The 27532-nt window shown below is 40.1% G+C and overlaps 1 protein-coding gene across 1 annotated transcript in view; it reads left to right on the forward strand.

Moving 5' to 3' along the window:
* The window catches only part of ITGA1 (integrin subunit alpha 1), a 171665-nt gene that overhangs the window by 54121 nt on the left and 90012 nt on the right, over nt 1-27532 (forward strand). Inside the window, exons 3-4 of the mRNA XM_060191921.1 lie at nt 12533-12653; nt 25203-25312. Of these exons, the coding sequence (XP_060047904.1) occupies nt 12533-12653; nt 25203-25312 (231 nt within the window). The remainder of the gene's footprint in view (nt 1-12532; nt 12654-25202; nt 25313-27532) is intronic.

Genomic DNA, 27532 nt, shown 5'->3' on the forward strand with positions numbered 1-27532 from the left:
TTCAATAATCTGGAATAGATAATTTTTAAGGGGTCAGGTGGTGGTGCCCCTGGAGAACACACACACTGCCGTGCAAAAGGATCCGGGTTCAAGCTCCCAGCCTCCACCTACAGGGAGAAAGCTTCAGAAGCAGTGAAGCAGTGCTCAGGGGACTATCATTCTATCTCCCGCGCTCTCTCTCTCTCTCTTCCATCTTAGTGTTTCTCTGTCTGTAGCCAATAAATAAGTAAAATATTAGCTATAATGTTTTTTAAAAATAAACGAGATAGGTATTTTCAAATTATATATACATATATATATGCAAAATTTATACTTTTTTTGATGAAGTTTAATCCTGATACAGTCATGATTTCACCACTCCCAAACTGCTTTTGCATTAAGGAGAGAGAGAGGGAGAGGGAGAGGGAGAGGGAGAGGGAGAGGGAGAGGGAGAGGCAGAGGCAGAGGCAGAGGCAGAGGCAGAGGCAGAGGCAGAGGGAGAGAGAGAGATGGAGAGAGAGAGAGATGGAGAGAGAGAGAGAGAGAGAGAGAGAGAGAGAGAGATGGAGAGGGGGGCCACCACAGCACCAGAGCTTCCTCCACTGCCACTGCACCTCCCATGTGGCTTTGCAGTTGCAGCCTGGTCAGTTTTATTTTCGCTACACCTCAGACTTTCCACTTGTATCTAGCTTCAACCTCCAAGTTGTACAGTTAGGAAATAAGGAACAAATTTTGACTCTCTTCTATTTATACATTAAATTTCAGAAATGGGTTTATTTATATCTCTTCAAAAATAATTTGTCCAGGTTGTCAGGGGTGCACTTGGCTGGGCACACATATTCCACGTGTGCCCCCAGGCCACATCAAGGGTTAACTTCATGCTATTGTTATTTATTTTTTTTCCTGTTCCCTTGCTGTTTCTTTATATCCCAGATATGACTGATAGCTGGCATTTGTCTTTCTGGCATTGTGCTTAGCCTACCATCTTCCAGCGACATCTATTTGTTGTTGTTGTTGCAGAAGACAAGTTACCTTTTCTTATAGACGAGTAGTACTTCTTTCTTTTTAAAATTTCTTTACTGGGGAATTAATAGTGTACAGTCAACAGTAAAATAAAATACCGTCGTCCCACAAAACAATTCCGCCCCCCACTAGGTCCTCCTCTGTCTTCCAGGACCTGAGCCCCCTCACCCGCCACTCCCGAGTGTTACTTTTATGCAATACTCCAACTCCAGTTCAAGTTCCGCTTTGTGCTTTCCCTTCTGTTCTTGTTTTTCAGCTTCTGCTGTGATGGGAGAGAGATCACCCCATCTTCATCCTTCTCTTTCTGGCCGATATGAGTAGTGTTTCACTGTCTCCTCTCTATCCACTCACCCGCTATTGGGCACTCAGGTCTTTTCCTTATTTTGGCTGTTGTTAGTATTGCTACAATGATAGGAATACGAATCTATTTTTTTAAATAGAGTTTTAGTATTTCCTCACAGATACCCAAGATTGGACTTACTATAGCATATGGTTAAATATTTTTAGCATCTGGAGAAAACTCCCGTTTCGACTTTCAAAGAGGTCCAATTGGTTCACATTCTTACCAAAAATGTTTGAGGGTTTCTTTTCTCCGTGTCCCCACCAATGCATGTTGTTTCTTGTCTTTAGGATCCTGGCTATTCCCACAGCTATGTGGTGCTATGTCTCATTGTAGTTTTATTTGCATATCCCTGATAATAAGTCATGGTGAACATTTTTATATTTTACCTATTGGTCATCTGTATGTCTTCTTGGATGAGTCAAATATTACCCAACTACTATACTTCTCTGTCCATTGACATATAGGAAATAAAAACTAATAAAAATAGGTGCTTTTGTTATTTTTAAATTATCTTTATTTATTGGATACAGACAGCCAGAAATCGAGAGGGAAGGGGGTGATAGAGAAGGGAGAGAGGCAGAGAGACACCTGCAGCCCTGCTTCACCACTCGCAAAACTTTCCCCCTGCAGGTGGGGACTGGGGGCTTGGACCAGGACCTTGCACATTGCGACATGTGTGCTCAATCAGGTGTGCCAACACCCGGCCCCAAAATATGTACCTTTATTGACAGATTTTTTTTAAAGGGGTTCACCACGCTGGACCAACTTTTTCAGATAGGGAGAGATGGAGACAGAGAGACAGAGAAGAAGGAAAAACACTACAAGATCCAAACTTCCCCAGTTTTGGGGGGGGCAGTGAGAACCTGGATGGTGCATGTGACGAAGCAGACATCCCCCATGTGAGCTATCGCGTATGGTCCTCAACAGTTCATAATAAGAAACTCTGTCAGTTTGCATGGAGTTTCTCCTTCTTATACACACAGGCATTTGTAACATGTTGTTGCTAGCCTGATAGTTATTTTGTTAGTATATACAACAGATAGTTTCATGGATCATAAAAGCAAAGAGGCAGTATTCAGTGATAGGAGTGAGGTTCAATTTCCTAAGCTCCTTTAAAGTTATTAAACAAATAAATAAAGAAAAAGATAAGCATACTGTCTCCAGCAAGATGATGGAAGTGTCTGAAACTGGAAGCATGTCTCACACACTTAGATATGTCCTATAGCTTTCAAAAGTGACTTAGAAAAGTTGACAAGGAAGTGGTATAAGAGAATCAGCATGAAATCTCTCAGTACCTGGAATTTGAATTCACCAGTTAAAGCTGTTAGGTAAATGGAAGATCTTTTTTAAAAAAATATTTATTTATTTACTTTCCCTTTTGTTGCCCTTGTTGTTTTTTATTGTTGTAGTTATTGTTGTTGTTGGATAGGACAGAGAGAAATGGAGAGGGAAGGGGAAGACAGAGAGGGGGAGAGAAAGATTGACACCTGCAGACCTGCTTCACCACATGCAAAGCGACTCCCCTGCAGGTGGGGAGCCGGGGGAAAGATAATTTATTCTATATTATCTAGTACTTCTTCGTTTTCCTGCCTCTTAAAAGCACCTATTGTACATACTAACAAAAATGGCCTGAAGGCTGAAAATGTCCTACTTTCTCATCAAAAGGAAATGAATTTTAAAAATACATTTATTAATTTATTTATTTTTATATCTATTTATTATTTATTTTCCCCTTTTGTTGCCCTTTTTTTTTTATTGTTGTTGTAGTTATTATTATTGTTGTTATTGATGTCATCGTTATTGGATAGGACAGAGAGAAATGGCAAGAGGAGGGGAAGATAGAGAAGGAGAGAGAAATACAAACACTTGCAGACCTGCTTCACCGCCTGTGAAGTGACTCCCCTGCAGGTGGGGAGCCAGGGGCTCAAACCAGGATCCTTATGCTGGGCCTTGTGCTTTGTGCCATGTGTGCTTAACCTGCTGTTACTGCCTGACTTCCTGTTTGTTTGTTTGTTTATTGGAGAGACAGTGAGAAATTGAGAGGGAAGAAGGAGAAAGAGAAGGAGGGCGGGAGAGACACCTGCAGTACTGCTTCACCTCTCACAAAGCACTACTACTGGACATGGGGACTGGGGACTTGAACCCATCCCCATGCACACAACTGGTTGCACTGCCACCCAGTCCCAAGAAATAATGTTTAAACTCATGGAAGTCATCAAAAAGAGTTTTCCTTAACAAAAGCACAACTTTGGTTCAGATTCTTACATATCCGAATATTTTGTATTTCTGGTTCCGTGCTTGAATAGACTACAGCTCTGCTCTGTTTTGAAGAACACAGTATGCTTTTCCATGTGCGGCCGGGGCCATGCTGCATCATCACAGCAAAGCTTGAGTTTAGCTTCCAGACTACCAGGGCAGCTGGAGAACAGAATCCTGTGCTCATGCTGCTTGCACAAACACACAGGACGTGTTTCCCACAGTGGGGGATCAGGACCCCCGAGGTTGTGCAGCATTTTTATCCTGTAAAACATGGAGCCAGAAGATGATACGGGCAGCATGGAGCCTTGGGTTCTGAGACTCTTTAAGAATTTCAGGAGAAGGGAACAGTCTGAAAAGAGCTGGCAGAGAAGGTAATTATTTGTGGTGGGAGGATATGGGAAAAGAGCAGATGTCTGTAGATGCTACAGAGGGAAATAAACACTGCAAGAGGACAAACTTATGGAGAAAACTTTTAAATGGGGGATTTTTAACAAAGTATGTTTGGGAAACACTCTATCAGAGTCTAATATTCTCGGCAGCACTTACAAAAGAAGACAAGTTCTTACAGCCAGAATGACCTTCATGCTCAAAACCTTCATTTTTCGGTTTATGCCATTCTGTTCCATTTAGCAAGCTTGTATTAAACACTGACTGTATGCCAAGAATGAGGTCTCCTGCTGTCTTCCCACCAGACATATATCGCTGCACACACACACACTCACTTTGAAGTTCAGATGTCATTTTTAATAACTGAAGGCCCACAGTACCTTGGGTCTAAGAACCAAAACAAACCTCTCACTCGGCAAGCTAGAGCTGAAAAGGCTTTCACGAAACTTGGAAAATGCATGAACCAAGGAGGTGTTTATTTGGATTGGCTTTTCTGGACTTGCTGATGGTGCTGAAGATATTGCTGACACATTACATCATTTCTGATGAAAGAACTTTGAGTGGTGAGATTGATTGAGCCAATTATTTCCTCTTACATAACTGTAAGGAGAAGTTCTAGTTATTTGAAGGACACAGTGAATTAAATAAAGTACTTCTTTCCCCCCAGAACATATAAATTTCCTATATTTGATATTATGGTGTCATTTCAAGATGCTTTGCTCAAATCTGTAGTATATGTCTTAATTCTGTTTTCGTCTCCTCTGTCTTCACCATTGGAGTTCTTTATTTCCTCCTTTTCAGGATTTCAGAACTATAAAAATAATCATCTCAGATTTCAAGTCAACTAGTGGGATGCAGTATGATGGCTTTTTTTTTTTTTTGCACGCATTTACTTACACTGTTGATCAGATTTCAAATGTTAAAGGCAGCCATGTACAACGTGCACCAAAATTGAGGCCTCCTGCACTTACCCTGTAAGATTAATCAAGCTAATTGAGATTGTGGGTCCACAGACTTGATATTATAAGCATACTTCACTGTGTAGCATAAAGTGAAAATAAGGACTTCCACATTTTACCAGATCTCATCACTAAAATGTTTTCCTTCTAGTTCTCTGAAGTACTTCAGAGTTAAACATATACTAGACTTGAAGAAGAGCATTCATTTGGGGTGATGTAAATGTATTCCATCACTGCTTATAGTGAGCACGTGACGGTAAGAGTTTCTATTCATTCAAGCAAGGGAGGGTGAACTCTTCATCCCGAGGCATAGGGGGATGTGAGCAGTACCTAGGATTCCCAGCACTCGGACGTGGGGAGGGGATGGGCAACACTTGAGTGGCTCATGGCAGTGACTCAGCTACATATACTCTCTCTATAGTAAAAAAGTCACAGAAAGCACATCTTGCATTTGAAATAGACTTGTTATCTTGGAAACTAGCTAGAGGAAAACAGGTTACCCCTAGAACCTATAGCTCAACTTGCTGTTGACTGAAGCTGGGCGGCATCTTAATTACGGACCACCTCTTCCGGGACTGAACTGACAATCTATGAGATCCAACTTGCAAGGACAGGAACTACCTTGTCTTTTTCCCCAACTAGTTGTAACGCCTGGGAGGCCTGGCACCTTTCCCTAAGATCTTCTTATACCGTTACAGTGGGTTTTGGTTCCTACCTGCAAGGGGAAAAATCTTCACTGTTGCTGTTGCTGTCTATCTTTCTCCCTTCTCTCTAATTTTTTTCTCAGTCTCTACCCAATAAATAGTATAAAACATTTTAAAAAAAATAAAGAGGAAGTTTGCTATAGAAACGAGTCAGTGAACCCAATGCCCTGCCCAACTCTTGCATCACATCTATATTAGTTTTCAAGATAAAAATGGTCCTTAGAGTTAGAAGCAAATCTGCTTTCCAGAGAAAACTCAACTGTGAGATGATGGGCTCTGAATAATTCTACCTGTGGAAGCACTTAGAGTGGAGAGCTTTCTCTATCACTACCTACATAATTTGTATTTTTTAATATTTATTTTTCCCTTTTGTTGCCCTTGTTGTTTTATTGTTGTAGTTATTGTTGTTATTGATGTCGTTATAGTTGGATAGGACAGAGAGAAATGGAGAGAGGAAGGGAAGACAGAGGGAGAGAGAAAGATAGACACCTGCAGACCTGCTTTACTGCCTGTGAAGCGACTCCCCTGCAGGCGGGGAGCCGGGGGCTCGAACCAGGATCCTTATGCCGGTCCTTGCACTTTGCACCACCTGCACTTAACCTGCTGCGCTACCGCCTGACTCCTTCCAATCAGTTTTTTCCTACTAGACCCAGCCTCAAATATTTTGAAGTGCTATGATGACTGCAATGTCTTGTGGAATAAGTAGGAAAGGTTGGGCTGAGCTGGATTTCTTACATTTTTAAAGTTGGCCAAGACAATGGCCCTGAAGTGATAAAGAGTCTGATTTGACCTCCGAAAGCAAGTGTTAAAGTCTTATTTCTTGCCATAAAATTATTTAGCCCCGCTGACTTTCAGTTTCCTAACACACAAAAGAGAGTAGTGACTACTGTCCACAGTAGTCACTAGTTTCCACAGTTTATTAAACTATCTCAATGCCATTATTTTTATGAAAATATTTGTATGTGGCAAAATACTGGAAAGCTATGGATTCCTCCCTTTCTTTTCCTCTTTCTCTCATCTAGTTGTCTTGCACATCAAATTCTATCCCAGGGCAAAGAAATTATCATCATCATAATAAAAGGATAACTTTTACATGAGCTGTCCTTCAGTCAGTTACAGCAAACTTATCTTCTATTTTGGACTTTAGACCTTAGATTTATAATACATATAATCGTCTTTGAAGGGAATCAGACATTCTTATTTCATTTCTATCCAAACATATGTTTTTGAAGAAGTCCTTCATCTAGCTTTATCTCATGTCCAATAACCATGACATCTATTTCCTCCAACTTTCCCCTCTCCCTCTAAATCTGCTTTCAAGAGATGGAATTACATGGATTGATAGTATCCTGTCTTCTAAATCCATTCTCACGTCACCTTCTGCTACATCCTCCCAGTTCCAGGGTTAACATATTAAACTGAATCTTGTTCAGGAATCCTGGGTCAAATTTCTGTGCTGTCCAGAGGTTTATTCTCATCATCTGCTCACTGGTGAGACGAGTTGTATTTAATTGTAGGACATCTGGTAAATTAAATGTGAAGGGAATTGTGAGGAATAACAGTAACTGTACAACTTAGTCATTAATATTATTGAGGAAAATACCTCTCACTTGCTGGTACAGATAAAACCAGAATTTACGGTCTGTGTTTTATTTCTCACCCGTCTTACCCAATATTACTCTGTAAGTCATCTTAGTTTGTTTACTTCTTTAGGACTATGATTGAAAATAAGTACATTTCTTCTTTTTTTTTCTTTTTTTTTTATTTAAGAAAGGATTAATTAACAAAGCCATAGGGTAGGAGGGGTACAACTCCACACAATTTCCACCACCCAGTCTCCATATCCCACACCCTCCCCTGATAGCTTTCCCATTCTCCATCCCTCTGGGAGCATGGACCCCCAGGGTCATTGTGGGTTGCAGAAGGTAGAAGGTCTGGCTTTTGTAATTGCTTCCCCGCTGAACATGGGCGTTGACTGGTCGGTCCATGCTCCCAGTCTGCCTCTCTCTTTCCCTAGTAGGGTGTGTCTCTGGGGAAGTGGAGCTCCAGGACACATTGGTGGGGTCTTCAGTCCAGGGAAGCCTGGCCACCATCCTGATGGGATCTGGAACCTGGTGACTGAAAAGAGAGTTAACATACGAAGCCAAACAAATTGTTGAGCAATCATGGACCCAAAGCTTGGAATAGTGGAGAGGAAGTGTTAGGGAGGTACTCACTGCAAACTCTAGTGTACTTCTGCTTTCAGGTATATATTTTCCAATAGTTTATGGATATGTGTGAACATATGCTCTCTCTCACAGAAACTGGTGTATATCTAGGTTTTGGGACTTTGTTAGAATGTGAACCACCTGAGATGAAATTAGAGTATACTATGAAAGGAAAGGTCTCACCCAAGTAATGAAGCTGAAGGGTTGTCATTCCACACGTGAAGTCTCTGGACACAGTCTGAAGTGAAGCATGTTGAGGTGGCAATCGTTGTGTTAGTAGTACATTTTTTCTTGACCTTTGGTACATAAAGTCTGAGACAGAACAACAAAATGAACATTGAACTGAAAGTTCTGAGAGGCTGCCTTTACTGTTTATAGTCTCCTTTAAATCAGAAGAATGATATGTAAACTATTGTTTTTAATGTCAACTCTTGTGCTTCAGTCTCTTATGTGCCTTAAAAAAACATGAAAGAGATTGATTTACAATCACTTTGGGCATGTTGCCTGTAGAATTCCAAGGACAGGAAATAGAAAAAAAAATGCATCACACACCCCCAAAAACATTCCAGACAACATGTAGATTAAACAAACAGGCTCCCAAAGGAAGCCAAAAGTGCTCAGTCTTAGGTTACTAAGGCCATACACTAAAATGATAAAATGCTGGGGGGAAAAAAAAATCCTTCAAGAGGGACGAAACTGATCTGATTCTATTTTAAAAGAAGCCTTTTCTCCTTTTGTATAAAGGTTAATGAATATTCTTAGATAAATTCTGTTCCTGCATCAATATCATGAAAAAGACATACCATATAACATTCATTTCTCAAATCTTTTTTTTTTTACATTATGTTCTTTATTCTTTTATTTTTTATTTTTTTTAATTTTTTATTTAAGAAAGGATTTAAAAAACCATAGGGTAGGAGGGGTACAATTCCACACAATTCCCACCACCCAATCTTCATATCCCACCCCCTCCCCTGATAGCTTTCCCATTCTCTATCCCTCTGGGAGTATGGACCCAGGGTCATTGTGGGATGCAGAAGGTAGAAGGTCTGGCTTCTGTAATTGCTTCCCCGCTGAACATGGGTGTTGACTGGTCGGTCCATACTCCCAGTCTGCCTCTCTCTTTCCCTAGCAGGGTGGGTCTCTGGGGAAGCGGAGCTCCAGGACACATTGGTGGGGTCTTCAGTCCAGGGAAGCCTGGCCGGCATCCTGATGGCATCTGGCACCTGGTGGCTGAAAAGGGAGTTAATATATGAAGCCAAACAAATTGTTGAGCAATCATGGACCCAAAGCTTGGAATAGTGGAGAAGAAGTGTTGGGGGGTCCTCACTGCAAACTCTAGTGTACTGCTACTTTCAGGTATATACTTTGCAGCAGTTTACGGATACATGTAAACATCTGCTCTCTCTCACGCATTTCTCAAATCTTAACAGCAAGTGGGCTTGCAGGGGTTGTGGGAGGGATCTCACTGGAGTGTAGATGACAAGTCCAGAAAGCTGAGTGGTGCCAGATATTCTCGGTCTTTTACAAGCTCCTCAAAGAAGCAGATTCTTTTCTTTTTTCTTTTTTTTTTCCCCTTTTACTGGAGCACTGCTAAGCTCTGGTTTATAGTGGTGTTGGGGATTGAGGGGATTGAACCTGGAACTTTGGAACCTCAGACATAAGAGTCTCTTTGCCTAACCACCATGCTATCTACCTCCCCACTCGAAAATTCTATTAATATGAAGCCACAGTTGGCTTTCAGTCCTCTTCTTCAGCCAGGTAATAGGTGATGGTGTCATGGTCTTTATCTATGGAAACTGAGGTGTTTTTGGTCTGGGGAACTGGGAAGTTACTGGAAACATTTATGATCTTCACAACTGAGGAGAATCACTGGATTTGAGTGAATAGGGTCTAATGATATAGCTAAAAACGCAACAAAACACAATATAACCTTATAATGAAGAATTTTCTGAGCCAGAAGTGTAAACGTTACCAAAATAGAGGAATCTGGCTGTTGAAATTCTGTTTTGTCTACTACTCATATTTAAAAAAAAAAATCTGCTGAGAGTATTTTTAAAAAATACCATGAGGAGAGAAGCATGCACTCACTCCTTGGTTTGTAGTAGAGAATAAACAGTACTTCAAACTGTCTTCAAACATATGAAAGCCTATTATGCAGAAGATGGTAACCAGCTGCTCCCCATCACCTTGAAGAATGAGAAAGAAATGTACGTACATGGGCCTGTGCTACTCAGCCATCCTTGGCCTGCATCTTCCATGCCAGCCAGCCAGATCCCTATAACTTTGCAACCATATTTGTCCTGACCTGTGTCGTATTATTTGCACAGACCCTGCCAATCCTTGAAACATATTTTCTCCTCGTTGCCAAGTTACTTGACTTTCTTCCCTTACAAAATGAAGCTGAAAATTCCCATCTCCATCAAGTATTCTTTGACTAAGTTGAAACTGTTTCCAGTTCACCTCTAGATGCAACTAGCAAGCTCACTTCCTCCTTGATGTGTAGCATCTTTCATTCCCAAAATATATCATTGTCGATCTGTGTACAAAGAACTGCTACTTAGATTTTTAGAAGGGTCAAGAAAGATGAGTGAAAAAGTCTATGCTTTTAAGTTTTCAAACTAGGGAAAGAAACTTGTATAATTACAATATAGGTAGTATTTGATAATAATTTCTATGTTTTAAAAATATAATGGGGAGTCGGGCTGTAGTGCAGCGGTTTAAGCGCAGGTGGCACAAAGCACAAGGACCGGCATAAGGATCCCGGTTCGAACCCCGGCTCCCCACCTGCAGGGGAGTCTCTTCACAGGCGGTGAAGCAGGTCTGCAGGTGTCTATCTTTCTCTCCCCCTCTCTGTCTTCCCCTCCTCTCTCCGTTTCTCTCTGTCCTATCCAACAACGACAACAACAACAATAATAACTACAACAATAAAACAACGGCAACAAAAGGGAATAAATAAATAAATAATAAAATATTAAAAAATATGTATAATGGTAGAGGTTAGAGAGTACAAGGATTATTTCTAGGCAGGTAGTTCAAGGACAACTTCCTCTTTTCTGTCTTTCTGAGGGAGACAGAGAGTAATTGAGAGGGGAGGGGAGGTGGAGAGAATGAGAGATACCTAAAGCCCTGCTTCACGAACACTTATGAACAAGAAAGACTTTCTTTAATATTTATTTATTTGTTAGTTTGTTTGTTTCAACAAGAGAGATACAGATCTTTTGAACCTGGGACCTCAGAGCTTCAGGCAAGAAAGTTTTTTTAAAAAATATTTATTTTATTTATTCCCTTTTCTTGCCCTTGTTATTTTATTGTTGTAATTATTGTTGATGTCATCATTGTTGGATAGGACAGAAAGAAATGGAGAGAGGACGGGAAGACAGAGAAGGGGAGAGAAAGCTGCTTGTGAAGCAACTTCCCTGCAGGTGGGGAGCCAGGGGCTCAAACTGGGATCCTTAGGCTGGTCCTTGTGCTTTGCACCACGTGCACTTAACCCGCTGTGCTAACGCCCGACTCCCAGTATTTTTGTATAATGATTATACTGGCCTCCAGGAGAAACTGTCTAAATAGATACACACAAGTGTCTTTTCTTTGGAGAATAAAAAATTCCCAAATTTTGTGTAAATGTTTTTTGTATTTACACAAAATTTTATGACTATGAAGTCAAGCATTGGATCAATTACAGTCTATGTTTAGCTTATTTTATGGAAGCATTTACACTGACTGAGGAATTTTTCCATTATGCTATGTGGCTCTATTGTGGTTTTAACAAAAAAAGTAAACTTCATTACCTGTGAATGCACTTGCAGCTGTCGGATTTTATCAGGGATTGCTCTTTGAGAAGAATTTTTAGTTATATCCAAGGGGGGGGAATACTTTGAAGCTTCTCAAATACACTTCACAAGCCAGCACTAAAATAGGAATTTGACCCCATCCAGATGAGGGAATTTGGCCCCATCGAGAACTGTTTTAGGAATGAATCTGAAGGTTTCCATTATGTAAACTACAAAGAAATTAAGAACCAATATCCAGTTAATAGAATATGCCCCATATCGAATTCCTGCATGCTGAGATGAATCATCTGATTTACTCTCAAAAGGATTCTGAGGTTGCCACCAAGAACAACACCATAAGGAAACTTTGGTCTATTGATAAAAGCTTCCTTCCACCCACTGCTTGATCAGAGATAGAAACACAGCAAACCTCAGGCAAAAGGTTTTATCTCATGAAGTTTTTATAGTGATCCTTGCCTCCTCTGTAGTCAAGATGGGAAAATGGAATTGTTTATGTTACATGAGTGGCCATAGTTTGCTGTGGACTCACTCCTGGGAAAATTATATGTAACTGCATCACTCATATGTGAACAGATTTCCCCAGCTCTTTCCCACACATTCTGAAGTCGTTAGCTCTGGGAGTGACACCAAGACTAAATGACTTTGGGGTTTCGTTTGAATGCCAATGCATTCAGTGTATTCTTTACAGCCATTGCATTGTTTTTTGCTCAGTAATGCGGTAGATTTAATAGACTTTCCTTGTATTTGTCATTAATTATTATTGCTCTTTTTATAAAGAACATAATCTTCAATGGGCAATTTAAGAATGGCTGTCATAATTCAAACAAAAATGGAATCATGGTCAACTGTGTAATTGGACTTTGCTTTTTTCTTTTAGTCTTTTTAGGCTCCTGTGTATCATTCAATGTTGATGTGAAGAACTCAATGAATTTCAGTGGCCCAGTAGAGGACATGTTTGGATATACTGTCCAACAATATGAAAATGAAGAAGGAAAATGGTAAGCCAATGTGGTGTGTTGTTCTTTAGTCTGTTGTTTGTTTGTTATAGTGAGATAATGGAAACTTGTAGTTTATGAGATAATGGAAACTATAGTTTGTATTATGGAAGAAACTTCAACAGAGTGACATTTATGGTAAAAAAAAATGCAGTCTAATCATTTGGTAATGGAAACTGACAAGGTAAAAAAAAAAAAAAAAGAAAGAACAAGAAAAATTCCTTGGCAATGTTAAAGGAAGTCATTAGTGATTTCTGTTAAAGTCTTAGTTGACCTCAAGAAAGGTTCTTACCCAAAATAATTGTTCTTTAATTATTCTGTTCTGGCAGGAGTTTTCTTAATTGTTCTAATTTTAGGGGAGCTGAAATTTAACAGGGAGGATTAAGAAGCAGATGATGTTGTCTTGTAAGGTTATTAATATCACTTATTTAACAAAATATTTGTTATATTATTCATGCATTTCCTGTGCTGTACTGAATCTGGCCTACTCTTTTATAATACAAACCATATTGAATTTCCTTTGTATGTTTCTAAACTTTTTAAAATTTTCATAAAATTAACACTAGAACTTTTAAAAAAAGGATTTATTTCAAAAGATAGACAAAGTGTATGAGAGAGAGGCTGATGGAGAGAGAAAGAGACAAAAATTAACCAAAATATCCCTCTGGCATATACAGTGCATGGAAATCTAACTCAGGCCTCAAGCTTGCAAATTTAGTGTTTTGCTAGCTGCTGTACCTCCTGGGACACATTCAAACTTTTTTGCTACCTATATATATATATTTTTTCTTTATTTGTTTTTGTTTGATTTTGTAGTACAGAGAGGAACTGAGAAGGGAGGGAGAGGAAGAGAGGCAGAAAGATACTTGCAGCACTGCTTCACTGCTTGTAAAGCTTTCCCCTTTCCTGGTGGCAACCGTAAGCTTGAACCTCTGATAAAAACATATGGGTTTTGTTATTTTATCTTAGCTTTTAGATTTGATTAATTTGTTATTAATCCCCTCAATACTATTTCTAACAACTGTCACACCCTAGAATGTGTGGACATGCTTCACTTATCAGGGGTAGGCAGTGGTGCACTGGGTTAAACAGAGGCACGTGGTACGAAGCTCAAGGCCCCGGGCAAGGATCCGGGTTTGAAGTTCTGGCTTCCTCCTGGTCCTTTCGCTTCACAAGCGGTGAAGTGGGTGTGCAGGGGTCTACTTCCCTTCCTTTCTTTTCTTTCTTTCCTTTTCTTTCTCTTTCTTTCTTTCTTTCTTTCTTTCTTTCTTTCTTTCTTTCTTTCTTTCTTTTCTTCCTTCCTTTCTTCCTTTCTTTCTTTCTTTCTTTCTCTCTTTCCTTCTCCTCTTTTCTTTTTCTTTTCTTTTTGCCTCCTGGTTATTACTGGTGCTCAGTACCTGCACTACAAATTCACTGCTCCTGGAAGCCATTTTTACCCATTTTGTTGGCCTTGTTGTTGTCCTTATTGTTGCCATTGATGTTGTTGGATAGGACAGAGAGAAATGGAGAGAGGAGGGGAAGACAGAGAGGGAGAAAGAAAGACAGACACCTGCAGACCTGCTTCACCGCCTGGGAAGCGACTCCCCTGCAGGTGGGGAGCTGGGTTCTCCAACCAGGATCCTTAAGCCAGTCCTTGCGCTTTGTGGCCACTTGTACTTAACCCGCTGTGCTACCACCTGCCCCCGGGTCTATTTTTCTATCTACCGCTCCCCTCTCTGTCCTGTCCAATAAAATGAAAAAAAAAAAAAGTTTCACTCATCTATTTACATTAGAAATATCTCAGATATGAAATTCAATGAGTATAAACTCTTAGATACTCTTTCCTACTTTCTCACTTCTCCCATCTTTTTAAGGGGTTAGTTGGATAAAGTCAACCCTTCAGACACTAGTTTTATTCTTTGATGCATTATTCCTGCAGTTCTGTTATTTATACCTCTGGGAAGATCGTGATGATTGGGTTAACTGATCAAACTTCTTTTTATGCAAAAGGTATAAAAAATTAAAATAGCATGTTTGTCTTCAAAAATTTAACATTTGTATAAATGTATGAAAGTTACTATTAACTATTAGCACTACATTAAATTTTATGTATTTATTAAAAATTTTATTTGGTTAAATCACTAGGTTTTTAGATTTTTTTTCTTTATTTTCATTGTTTATTTATTGGGTGAGGACTTAGAGAAATTGAGAGGTGACAGAGAGAAAGAAATGTAGAGAGAAAGACACCGTGAGCTTGGATAAAGACAGCCGGAAATTGAGAGGGAAGGGGGAGCTAGAGAGGGAGAGAGACAGAGAGCTACCAGCAGCCCTGCGTCACCACTCGCAAAGCTTTCCCCCGGCAGGTGGGAACCAGAGATTTGAACCTGTGTCCTTGCGCACTGTAATGTGTGTGCTCAAACTTGTGCTCCACCATCCACCACCTCAAGTTTTTAACCTTATTTTGCACACATAGGTAAAATCTTCCAATATTTGCCTTTCTTCCCCCTCCTTATTTTGCTCTATATAATCCCAAATTCTTTTTAAAAAATTTTTTTTGTATTCATTTATTTTCCATTTTGTTGCCCTTGTTGTTTAACATTGTTATGGTTATTGATGTTGTTGTTGTTGGATAGGACAGAGAGAAATGGAGAGAGGAGGGGAAGACAGAGAGGGGGAGAGAAAGACACCTGCAGACCTGCTTCACTGCTTGTGAAGTGACTCCCCTGCTTGTGGGGAGCTGGGGGCTCGAACAGGGATCCTTATGCTGGTCCTTGCGCTTTGCGCCACGTGAGCGTAATCCGCGGCGCTACCGCCCAGCTCCCATAATCCCAAATTCTAAGTTCCTTCCATTTTGCTTCAAATGACAAAACTTCATCGTTCTTTCTCATAGCTGAATTGTGTATGGATACATATCATGTCTTCTGTACCCAGCTGTGCTTATGAGCACATCAATTGTCTGCACACTGCTGCAGTAAGCATTGAATGCCGTCATCACTTTTCACACTTACCCTTTCATTCGTGAGGAGCAGTGATGGGGGGTGTCATATAAGTCCAATGACTTTAGTGGAACAACTTTTTAAAAAAATATTTTTTTTAAATTTATTTACTAGATATAAACAGGCAGAAATTGAGAGGTAAGGGGGAAATAGAGAGGTAGAGAGACAGAGAGATACCTGTAGCCCTACTTCACTACTGGCAAAGCTTCCTCCCAGCAGGTGGGGACCGGGGACTTGAACCTGGCTCCTTGCACATTGTAACAGGTGTGCTCAACCAGCAGGTGTGTGTCACCACCCAGCCCCAGGGCACCAGCTTTTTCAGAGTAGATTTTCACTGTGCTGATGCCACCCTGGCCAGTATTCAACCCCAGTATGTGTCAAAATGTGTTGGTTCTGTGCCATTTATTCAGAGGACTTTTCCAAGTCTCAGATCATGCTTATTAGTTAGTTCACCTGACTGGTATCCTGTTTTCTTTGTGTAATGCTTAAGTAATGCCTATTCAACCACAGGGTAAAAAGACCTTGTTTTTTTAAGTTCTAGAAAATTTTCTCTTAGCAAATTTAATATATTTATTTTTTACATTGTGTATTATATCTTTTAAAATTGAAGCTCCTTCTTTTCCATACTTGCCATTGCTTTGGTCTATCCCATATCTACCTTTCTATCTTCCGTGTCCAGGAGTGCTACATATAATAGGACCCCTGTGTAACTTTATACTCTAAGATGACCAAACAACTGCATTTGTCTAAATACTTTAAGAAGGAGAACCAAAAAAAAAGGAAGAAGTGGGAAAGGAGAAAAAGAAAGAGAAGTAGGAGGAGAAGGGAAAAAAAATTGCATGATGGTATAACACCCCCAGTCCAAATTTCATCCTGTGTTCTCCTTTTTCTAACCCTGTCTTTCAAGTCCCACCTACATACGAGTCATCCAGAATTCATCTCTCTCTTCCTGCCTTCTCCTGCCCTTCTTGTCCTTCTGCTTCCAGTAAAGGTGAGGCAAAGGTTCAGAGTTTCTGTTCTGTTTTCTAGGTCGTTGACAGCTGGTCTTGGTTCACCAACATGTGTCATATCTGCATGTCCTTTCTGCCTTCTCTTTTCCTATTTGTTTGTTCCTTTTGTTTGCTGTTGTTTGAGTTACCAGTTCTATTCTGCTGCAGTTTATCTCCTGGGACATTAAAATACCATTACTTCTTTTACTGTAGGACTCCTCTCAGTAGTTCTTGCAAGACGAGGTTGATGGTAGTGAATTTCTTCAGTATTCATTAGCTCCCCAATAAAAATAAAAAACAAAGAAAGAAAAGGGAAGCCTTAAAAATAAAAAAAGAAAGAAAGGAAAGAAGACAATTGAATGACAGGATACATGACACTTTGCTAGTCACTTTGATTTTGATTTCAAGGAAGAACGGTGAAAATGATGTTCACGAAATAATGTAAATCACAGACAATTTCCTTTCACAGAGGAAAAATATAAATATGAAACAGAGAAGTTAGAGACCAGATATTTATCAAATAAATGTAGTAATTGTCATAACGAGAAGTAGTTATTATAAAGAGCAAACATTTTTCAGTTTATTCATGTTTTGTTATAATTGAACCTTTTTTGTGGAAAAGAAATTTATCTCACTTTGACGACATTTGAGCTCTTCAGTTGTCTCCCTAGAGATCTGTACTGGATCCAGATCGCTCTTCAGTCCTCTTAGCCCACAGACAGATCATTGCAAAATGCTATGTAAAGATAAAAATCTAACAGAAATGAAAATTCCCTTCTACAGAAGTGTAATGAGGGGCCAGGCAGTGGCGCAGCTGCTTAAGCACACACATTACAGTGCGCAAGGACTGAGGTTCAAGTCCCTGGTCCCCACCTTTGGGGACAGTTTCACAAGTGGTAGAGCAGGGCTGCAGGTGTCTCTGTTTCTTTCCCTTCCTATCTCTCCTCCGCTCTCAATTTATCTCTGTCTTTATCCAGTAATACATAAATAAAAATATTTTAAAAAGAAAGAAAACTAACAAACATTGATAAACACCTTGAATTTGAAAACAATAATCTTCATACTTTATAAATGCCTCTGCCTTGTTCAGTCTTCTCACTGACTCTCTGGGCTTGGGCAGATATCATTGTTACCATTCGCATTTTCTAGACAGGAAACTAGACTTGGAGAATGATTGTCACAGATGCAATTAATATAGCAAGTACACGAGAGGACCGGTCTGTCCATGGGCCATAAGCCCTCTGACTTACAGCCAGAGGTCTCCCTCTGATAGCTGGGTTCTCTGCTTCTTTGAGCTGTGGAAATGGTTCTTCCTATGTCACCCAAAGACACTGATCACATTGACTTTAAGCAAATGCCCACAATCTCACATGCAAAAAATAACTTAAAATCAGGACCACTTTACAAGTCACATCAATCTTCAATTCCCGAGTCTGCCTGTTCAGATTCTTCAGGCTATTCACAGCCATTCCATGAGTCTTTAATGAATGCCTAGCTTGTACCAGGTATTGTTAGGGGTCCTGAGGAAATATAAGTAAATAAAACATGAAAATTTATGCTTTGGTAGAGTTGATATCCTATTGGAGAGTGGGGGGTCCAAAAGTAAATAATGAACTTATTAAGAAAGAAAATTGTTAGTTAGAATGGGATATATACTGGGAGAAAAAAAAATAAAGCAAGATAATGAGAAATAAGATTCTTGGAGATTCCTGAATTTGCATATACTCTATGTTGATGCTTTTGCTGGGATCTTATTATTTGTATGTAACTTGGGAAAACTGAGTAGTAGTTAGGATCAAGTGGCAAGACATAGGCAGTTTCCAGAGCAAGTGTTTGACGTCAGTATACACATCTCCTGGGAAAATGCAGAAAATTGTTTTCTGTGCCACATGCTGCTACAACATTCTTTACCAGTGAGCCCAAGTCTCAGCCCATCCCTCTAGCTCATCTCCACCTACTGTGTGTGTGCTACCACTTCCAAGACTTTCACACCTCACTCTGCTTCTCTGGAATCCACAATAAGCCAGAACTCCGGTTGCCGTACCATATTTTTCTCCATGATCATCACACTCCTTGGGCTTTCTCTTTCTCTCTTTCTTTCTTCCTTTCTTCCCTTCTTCTCTTTTTTCTTCTTTATTCCATTGTTGTTGCTGTTATTGTTGTTGGGTAGGACAGCGAGAAATTGAGAGAGGAAGGGAAGACAGGAGAGAGGGGGAGAGAAAGACAGACACCTGTAGACCTGCTTCACCACTTGTGAGGTGACCCCATTGCAGGTGAGGAACTAGGGGCTCGAACCTGGATCCTTACTCTTCGCACTATGTGCACTTAACCTAGTGCACTACCGCCTAGCCCCCTCCTTGAACTTTCTATTTGTCCTGGAGGTCAAAGAATAAACCCAAGATCTTTTATTTGAAAGTTAACTGTTTGCCAATCTCTACCTTCCTGCTCTGCTTTATCTAGACATTTACCCTTGTGATCCATCTACCCATCCTTCCTTGTCACCTTCCATTTTGTCCCCAGACTTCACTTGTCCACGTTTGCTATGTCTGTTCAAAATCTCTCTTTCCTCCTGTTTTACACCTCACTGCAGTTTTATAATAAATAACACAATGCTCAGAATTCACTTGTCATCAGTTACTGGAGATTTTTCCTTACTGGGAACTTTGTTGAGTAATCAGTACTCTTCTGCTCACCTATGATTTGTTCTGATCTTTGAATCAAGGGCTCCATAGGACTGTCTCCCGTCTAAAATGGTCCTGACCAGTTGCAACCTACCACATCATGGCCAGAGAGGCTGTTAGACTGACCTGTGTAGGCAGTGAGCCACTGACGGTTTAAACCTTAAACTTTCATCACTTGTTTTTCCCCAACAAGATTTCACTTGGGCTTCACACTTGCACCACAATTCCTCCACTGACAGCAACCCCCCCCCCCACCTTTTTTTTTTTTTTTTTAGAAAGAGGGTGAAAAAGGAGGAGTAAACTCCTCTCCCCTTGCATAGAGCTCCCTGGAGCTCCAACCCAAACCACCACACATGGCATAGTGTTCACTCTGCTCAGTGACCGCTTCCTGCCCACTACCTAAGTCGTCCTCACTTTTCACAGGCCCATCACCCTCCCACCTCTTCCTCTGAATGTCATTCCTTGCCTTCAGCTGTTACTCTCCAAGGAAGAAAGAAGCCGCTAGACCAAACCATTATTCCATTCCTGTTTTGGTTTACGGTTACTGCATTAAAACAAACAAAAAGTTACAATGCAGAAGGACCTGGGTTCAAGTTCCCAGTCCCCATCTGCAGAGAGGAAGCTGTATGAGCAGTGAAGCAAGACTGCAGGTGTCTCTCTTTCTCTCTCCCTATCTCTCCCTTCCGTGTCTCAATTTCTGTCTCTACCCAATAAATAAATTTAAAAAAAAAATCACACCAAAAATTTTGAAGCTTAAGACAACAATAATTATTTCTTCTCCTGTTCCTGAGAATTGGGTGGGTGCTCCCTGCTGTGTGGGGGACTGTGTCAGCACTGCCCATTCTCATGCTGCTCCCATCTGGTACCTCGCTTACAGCTGAAAGACCCAAGATGTTTTAACTCCTGAGTCTAACGGTGGGTGTCAGTGCTAGAATCACTGCCTCACTTCCATGTGGCTCCTCATGCCCCTTTAGGATAGTCTGGTCTACTCAGATTAAAAAGAAAAAAAAAGGAGTGCTGGGGAGACAGCATAATGGTTCTGCAAAAGACTTTCATGCCTGAGACTCTGAGATCTCAGGTTCAATCCCCAACACCACCATAAGCCAGAGCTGAGCAGTGCTTTTATTAAAAAAAATTAATTAAAATAAATAAAATATATTTTTTTTAAAAAGAAAGTTTTTTTTTTTTTTTAAAGATGAAACAGAAACTGCTATGTCTTGAAGACTTGGCCTTAGGAGTCAGTGCCTGCTATGCTACATTCCATCTATCCAGCAAAACCTTCATTTCCACAAAAGGAAAGAAAAGATCCTTTCTAAGAAATACAGCTTGAGCTTTGGTACCTCTCTTTTACTCTTTCTGACTTTCTGCCTTTCTGTGTCTAGCGTTAAAAAAAAAAGTCTGTTTTCACATGCAAGGACTCAAGCTCAAGTTCCCAGTCCCCCTCCCCCTCCCCCGGTAGCAGAGACGCTTCATCAGCAGTGAACATCCCTTTATGATCAAAACACTAAAAAAAATGGGAATAGATGGAAAATTCCTGAAGATAGTGGAGTCTATATATAGCAAACCTACAGCCAACATCATACTCAATGGTGAAAAACTGGAAGCATTTCCACTCAGATCAGGGACTAGACAGGGCTGCCCACTATCACCATTACTATTCAACATAGTGTTGGAAGTTCTTGCCATAGCAATCAGGCAGGAGCAAGGAATTAAAGGCATACAGATTGGAAGAGAAGAAGTCAAACTCTCCTTATTTGCAGATGACATGATAGTATACATGGAAAAACCTAAGGAATTCAGCAAGAAGCTTTTGGAAATCATCAGGCAATACAGTAAGGTGTCAGGCTACAAAATTAACATTCAAATGTCAGTGGCGTTCCTCTATGCAAACACTAAGTTAGAAGAAATTGAAATCCAGAAATCAATTCCTTTTACTATAGCAACAAAAACAATAATAAAATATATAGGAGTAAATCTAACCAGGGAAGTGAAAGACTTGTATAGTGAAAATTATGAGTCACTACTCAAAGAAATTGAAAAAGACACAAAGAAGTGGAAAGATATTCCATGTTCATGGGTTGGAAGAATTAACATCATCAAAATGAATATATTACCCAGAGCCATCTACAGATTTAATGCTATCCCCATCAAGATCCCAAGCACATTTTTTAGGAGAATAGAAAAAATGCTACAAATGTTTATCTGGAACCAGAAAAGACCTAGAATTGCCAAAACAATCTTGAGAAGAAAGAACAGAACCGGAGGCATCACACTCCCAGATCTCAAACTGTATTATAGGGCCATTGTCATCAAAACTGCTTGGTACTGGAACATGAATAGACAAACTGACCAGTGGAATAGAATTGAGAGCCCAGAAATGAGGCCCCACACCTATGGACATCTAATCTTTGACAAAGGGGCCCAGACTATTATATGGGGAAAGCAGAGTCTCTTCAACAAATGATGTTGGAAACAATGGGTTGAAACATGCAGAAGAATGAAACTGAAACACTGTATTTCACCAAATACAAAAGTAAATTCCAAGTGAATCAAGGACTTGGATATTAGACCACAAACTATCAAATACTTAGAGGAAAATATTGGCAGAACTCTTTTCCGCATAAATTTTAAAGACATTTTCAATGAAACGAATCCAATTACAAAGAAGACTAAAGCAAGTATAAACCTATGGGACTACATCAAATTAAAAACCTTCTTCACAGCAAAAGAAACCACTACCCAAACCAAGAGACCCCTCACAGAATGGGAGAAGATCTTTACATGCCATACATCAGACAAGAGTTTAATGACCAACATATATAAAGAGCTTATCAGACTCAACAACAAGACAACAAATAACCCCATCCAAAAATGGGGGGAGGACTTGGACAGAATATTCACCACAGAAGAGATCCAAAAGGCCGAGAAACACATGAAAAAATGCTCCAAGTCTCTGATTGTCAGAGAAATGCAAATAAAGACAACAATGAGATACTACCTCGTTCCTGTGAGAATGGCATACATCAGAAAAGGTAGCAGCAGCAAATGCTAGAGAGGTTGTGGGGTCCAAGGAACCCTCCTGCACTGCTGGTGGGAATGTCAATTGGTCCAACCTCTGTGGAGAACAGTCTGGAGAACTCTCAGAAGGCTAGAAATGGACCTACCCTATGACCCTGCAATTCCTCTCCTGGGGATATATCCTAAGGAACCCAACACATCCATCCAAAAAGATTTGTGTACACATATGTTCTTGGCAGCACAATTTGTAATAGCCAAAACTTGGAAGCAACCCAGGTGTCCAACAACAGATGAGTGGCTAAGCAAGTTGTGGTATATATACACAATGGAATACTACTCAGCTGTAAAAAATGGTGACTTCACCGTTTTCAGTCGATCTTGGATGGACCTGGAAAAAATCATGTTGAGTGAAACAAGTCAGAAACAGAAGGATGAATATGGGATGATCTCACTCTCAGGCAGAAGTTGAAAAACAAGATCAGAAAAGAAAACACAAGTAGAACCTGAACTGGAATTGGCCTATTGCACCAAAGTAAAAGACTCTGGGGTAGGTGGGTGGGGAGAATACAGATCCATGAAGGATGATAAATGACATAGTGGGGGTTGTATTGTTAAATGGGAAACTGGGGAATGTTATACATGTACAAACTATTGTATTTACTGTTGAATGTAAAACATTAATTCCCCAATAAAGAATTTAAAAAAAAACCTAGGAGGGGAGCAAAACTACGTGTTCTCTGATAATTCTGAGTAGATCTGAACTTAGCACACTTCAGCTGCATCTCAGAAACAAGACAGAGCACCACTTAATTGGTAAATTCAGGTAGCCTGGTATGACTGACTGGAAGCTGAATGTAGGAGGGTGAACAGATACTACGTAATGAGTGTTTTCTGAGGGCAGTTTAAAAACTTTGGAATTGTGTTATAGAGGAGTGTTTGGGAACTACTGCAGCCTTTTAAAGTGAGTGAGACACACACACACACACAAACAAACACACACAACACACACACACACACACACACACACACACACACCCCTCTAACTGAGGAGGAGTAAGATTTGTGCTTTCAAAGGTCTGGACATTGGGTTGTTGGGAAAGTCATGACACAGTCTTGCATAGAAAAACACAGAAAAGTATGGCATAACTTTTCTGACAGTTTTATGTGTAACACTTTATGTGTGCTGTTCATCAGTTTAATATTTACAGTGATGATGAAAACATCCCCCATGAATGCTAGATTACCTGAAGGACCTGGACAAGAGATAATCCATCTGTTTTTCAGAAGAACAGATGCACAGAACATTCAGGCTTTTAAGAACATTCTGTCTGATTCACCTGTGCCCATAAACGTCTCATCTCTCAGACATTTTTGTTCTCCTTGATGAACAGCCCAATTTTCCCTACAGCATCTCTGATCTCACAAAATTATCAGGCTCTCAGCCATCTGAGTCACAGTCTCTGAAATACATTGCATTGTGCCTGTAGCCCTCTTCATTTGGAGATTCTGGACATGGCCGGACAGTGCAGGCCACAGAGGGGTCATTGCTCCCCTTGACTGGGACATCTGTTTCCAGCAATGTTACCCGAGGTCACATTAGTGTTGTTGACTCTGGTAGGCTCATGTTTGCTTGTATTGAGTAAATTCCTCCTGACCTTTTCATACTAACTCCACTTAATCAAGGTTTCCCACATCCTGTACTAGTGCAGCTAATCGTGCATAACATAAATTCTTATTAATAATTTCATCTGGGGGAGCCAGGCGGTAGGTAGCCCATCGTTTTAAGCGCACATAGTGAGAAGCACTAGGACCAGTGCAAGGATCCTGGCATGAGCCCCTGGCTCCCCACCTACAAGGGGGTCGATTCACAAGAGGTGAAGTACGTCTATAGGTCTCTAGGTGTCTAACTTTCTCTCTGTCCTACCCAGCAGCAGCAGCAGCAACAACAACAACAATGGGGAAAAGATGGCCGCCAGGAGCAGTGGATTCACAGTGCAGGCACCGAGCCCCAGCAATAACTCTGGAGGCAAAAAAAAAACCAAAAACTGGTTTAAATGTCTTGTTTCTGAATGTTGAGACGTTTCTGAATGCCTAGCAAAGTACACTGAGGAGTAATTTATGCTTACGCGTACTTTACTCAAGTTGTCAATCAAGAGATAGATTAAGATTGCCTCGTGTAAATTTTTGTGGTCCTTTGATCTCTAAGAAATCAGCATCTATGGATAAAGCTGTTCAGCCTGCAGTGACTTAATGACCTTCACCCCTAGCCACACAACTCCTACAGGTACCAGAGGAGCTCTCGTTAAATGACTTCTTAGACTAAAATGGATCAACATCATATTTTCCAATTAACTTATTAGAGTGATTGTATAGTTCTGCTTTAAAAGTCAGTAAGTGACTTTCAACATGGGCCTATTATCCTTTTTTTCTCAAGTGCTCGAATGAGGATATACTCACATTAAATATTAATAATCAAATGTGTTTATTTTCTGACTGCATTGTGAAAATATCAGTTCCATGTGGGAAAAATTCAGTTGTACTTTCATGATTGTTTTGTGAGCTAGCACTGTGATAGGTTGGCCAACAATTATTATTTCAGAATCCAAGCGAAAACACAGTAAAGGGATAATTCAAATACAGTGATTATTCTTAAGATCTCTCATATATACATATACATATATATCATGGATTTTTATTCAGATCAATCTGCAGTTTAGAGAAGACACTACTTTAGAAAATATTAAATTACTGACAGAAGATGACTGTCCAATTATGCCCTAGGAAACTATTACCATTTTCATAGAACTAGTCATAAAATAGCTAAAATCAAATGTTTGTCATTACTTGAAATGCTAACTGAGTTATTTTACACTGGTGATCTTTCTCCAGGGTGCTGATTGGTTCTCCGTTAGTTGGTCAACCCTGGAATAGAACTGGAGATGTCTACAAGTGTCCAGTCGGCAGAGGTTCATTGCCATGTGTGAAGTTGGACCTACCAGGTGTGTATAGTCAAAGTGTTGAAGTCTGACCTGGAGTTTCTCCCAGTTTTCTCACTGTAAACAACTAAATTTACTTTATAAGCATCATTGAGTTCAAAGGGGCTGGGTCGTGGTGCACTCAGTAGAGCACACACATTGCTATGCAGGAGGACTTAAGTTCAAGCCCCCCGTCTCCACCTGCAGGGAGGGGAGCTTCAGAAGCAATGGGTCTGTGCAATAGGCGTCTTTGTCTCCTTCCACACTGTTCTCTCTGTCTCTGTGAGGCAGTAATGGTTGCTGGGAACAGTGGCGTTGTAGTGTAGGCACTGTATTTCCTGCGGAGGGGGAATGACTGAGTTCTTAGAGTCCAGATAAACATAAAGTAAAATTTTAGCCCTGCGATTGCTTTTAGAAATTTTTTTCTAGAAGAGCCGTAGGTTTGGAAAATCTTCTGGTTTTAAAATGTAACTTCATTCATTGTTCAGAATCAGCTTAACCCAGTAGTGGCATAAAATAATTTTTTCCAAATGAAAAACATCACACCATATTATTTATTTATTTATTTTCATGAGAGATAATGACCAGAGCACTGCTTAACTCTGGCATATGGTGGTACCAGGGATCGGACCTGTGACTTCTGGGACTTCAGGCAAATGTCAGAACAGAAAAATGCAAGCCAACCTTGGGAGAAAGGTAGTGTCATAGTAAGTGATGCTGAAGTAGTCTACATGCTGACATTTCCTGGCAAGAATATTAAAGTAGCTATTATAGATATATATTAGGTTGCTGAAAAGGCATGACCCTTTTTCTGTTTGTCCTTTTTATTAGTGATGGACCTGTTTTTACATAGAAAAATAAGTGATGACTTTTTTTAACAATCCAGGGTTACATCAAAGTAGATTATATCACATATAATATTATTATGTTCTATAATTATATATAAGCATTATTCTACGTATATTATATCAATTTAAAGAAAATGTTTGTGGTAATCATTTGCCACTTGCATATTGTATCTTCGATTACACTTCCTGACTTAAATGTATAGAGATTTTCATCTGTGTATCCTTTGAGTATAAACACTCATGTTTAATTTTGCAGGCAATTTACTTAGTCAAAGTAATTTTTTTTCTTTTGGTCAGTCAGGTATGAGTTTCCCACATTTTTTTATCTCTGTTTATTTAAAAATTTGTATTAGCAATTTGATATTGATTTACAAAATTACATGTCAACAGGGCTATAATTCCATGCCATTCCCACCACCAGAGTTCTGAATCCTAAGTCCCCCATTTGCAAATCACTACAGTTCTCCCAAGACATGGGTTATAACTGTCATCCTTAAAACCATCTGTCTACATTTGTACAAAATTTCCCCTGTTTTTTTCCAGGTCCAATCCTCTCTTCCCCTCCAAGCCACATATAACCTATTACTACATCCAGATATTTCTTTCTTTTTCATCCTCTCTTTTTGAGACCTGATGGAGCTGAAGTTCAGAGCCCTTTTATCCTTTTCCTTTTATCACTTCTCCCCCACTGGGAGCATGGATTAAAGTTGTTTTGGAGGTGCGGAAGGTAGGAGTCCTGGCTTCTGTAACTGCTTCTCTGCTGAAATTGGGTGTCGGCAGGTCGATCCATACCCCCAGTCTGTAAAACTCATTTTCCAAGCTGACTTTCCTAGAGTCTAAAACTCTATCCAAAGCCTCTGATTTTAGTCGGGGTTGTTTGAAGTCTTCTCTGACTCTGTAGTGTCCAGGTCATTCAGATACTGGAAGTGATATATGCTTTTATTAGAACATGCCTTTTGTGACTCTCCAGAGTATTTCCCTTCACTTTGTAGCTGCTGTCCTTACCCCCAACTTCTGGCCTTTGTCTTTTCAAGACAGTAAGTACTATGTGAGATGTAGTCACTTACTAGGTACTAGGTGGTTGGTTACCATAAGGGGTAGCAAAATCAGGAAACTCACTCAGTGCTGATCTCATCATTGTAGACATCACTCCAGTTTCCTGTGCCTCCCTATGCGTCAGGTGGTTGCTTCCTAGTGTTTTTGCTCCCTTTTCATAGTTGACAGTCACCGTTTGCAAAAGATGTATCCTGATAGATGCAATACTTCCGTTACTGGAAACTGAAAAGAACAGTTGACACTGACGTGGAGATTTTAGCCACGGCAAAAATATTTCTGCCACAGTCCCAAAAGTCTCAGGAATGTTGCCCCTAGTACAAAAGCTCTGACAGATGATTTA

Source organism: Erinaceus europaeus, chromosome 5, assembly GCF_950295315.1.
Source record: "Erinaceus europaeus chromosome 5, mEriEur2.1, whole genome shotgun sequence".
In the NCBI taxonomy this organism is placed as follows: domain Eukaryota; kingdom Metazoa; phylum Chordata; class Mammalia; order Eulipotyphla; family Erinaceidae; genus Erinaceus; species Erinaceus europaeus.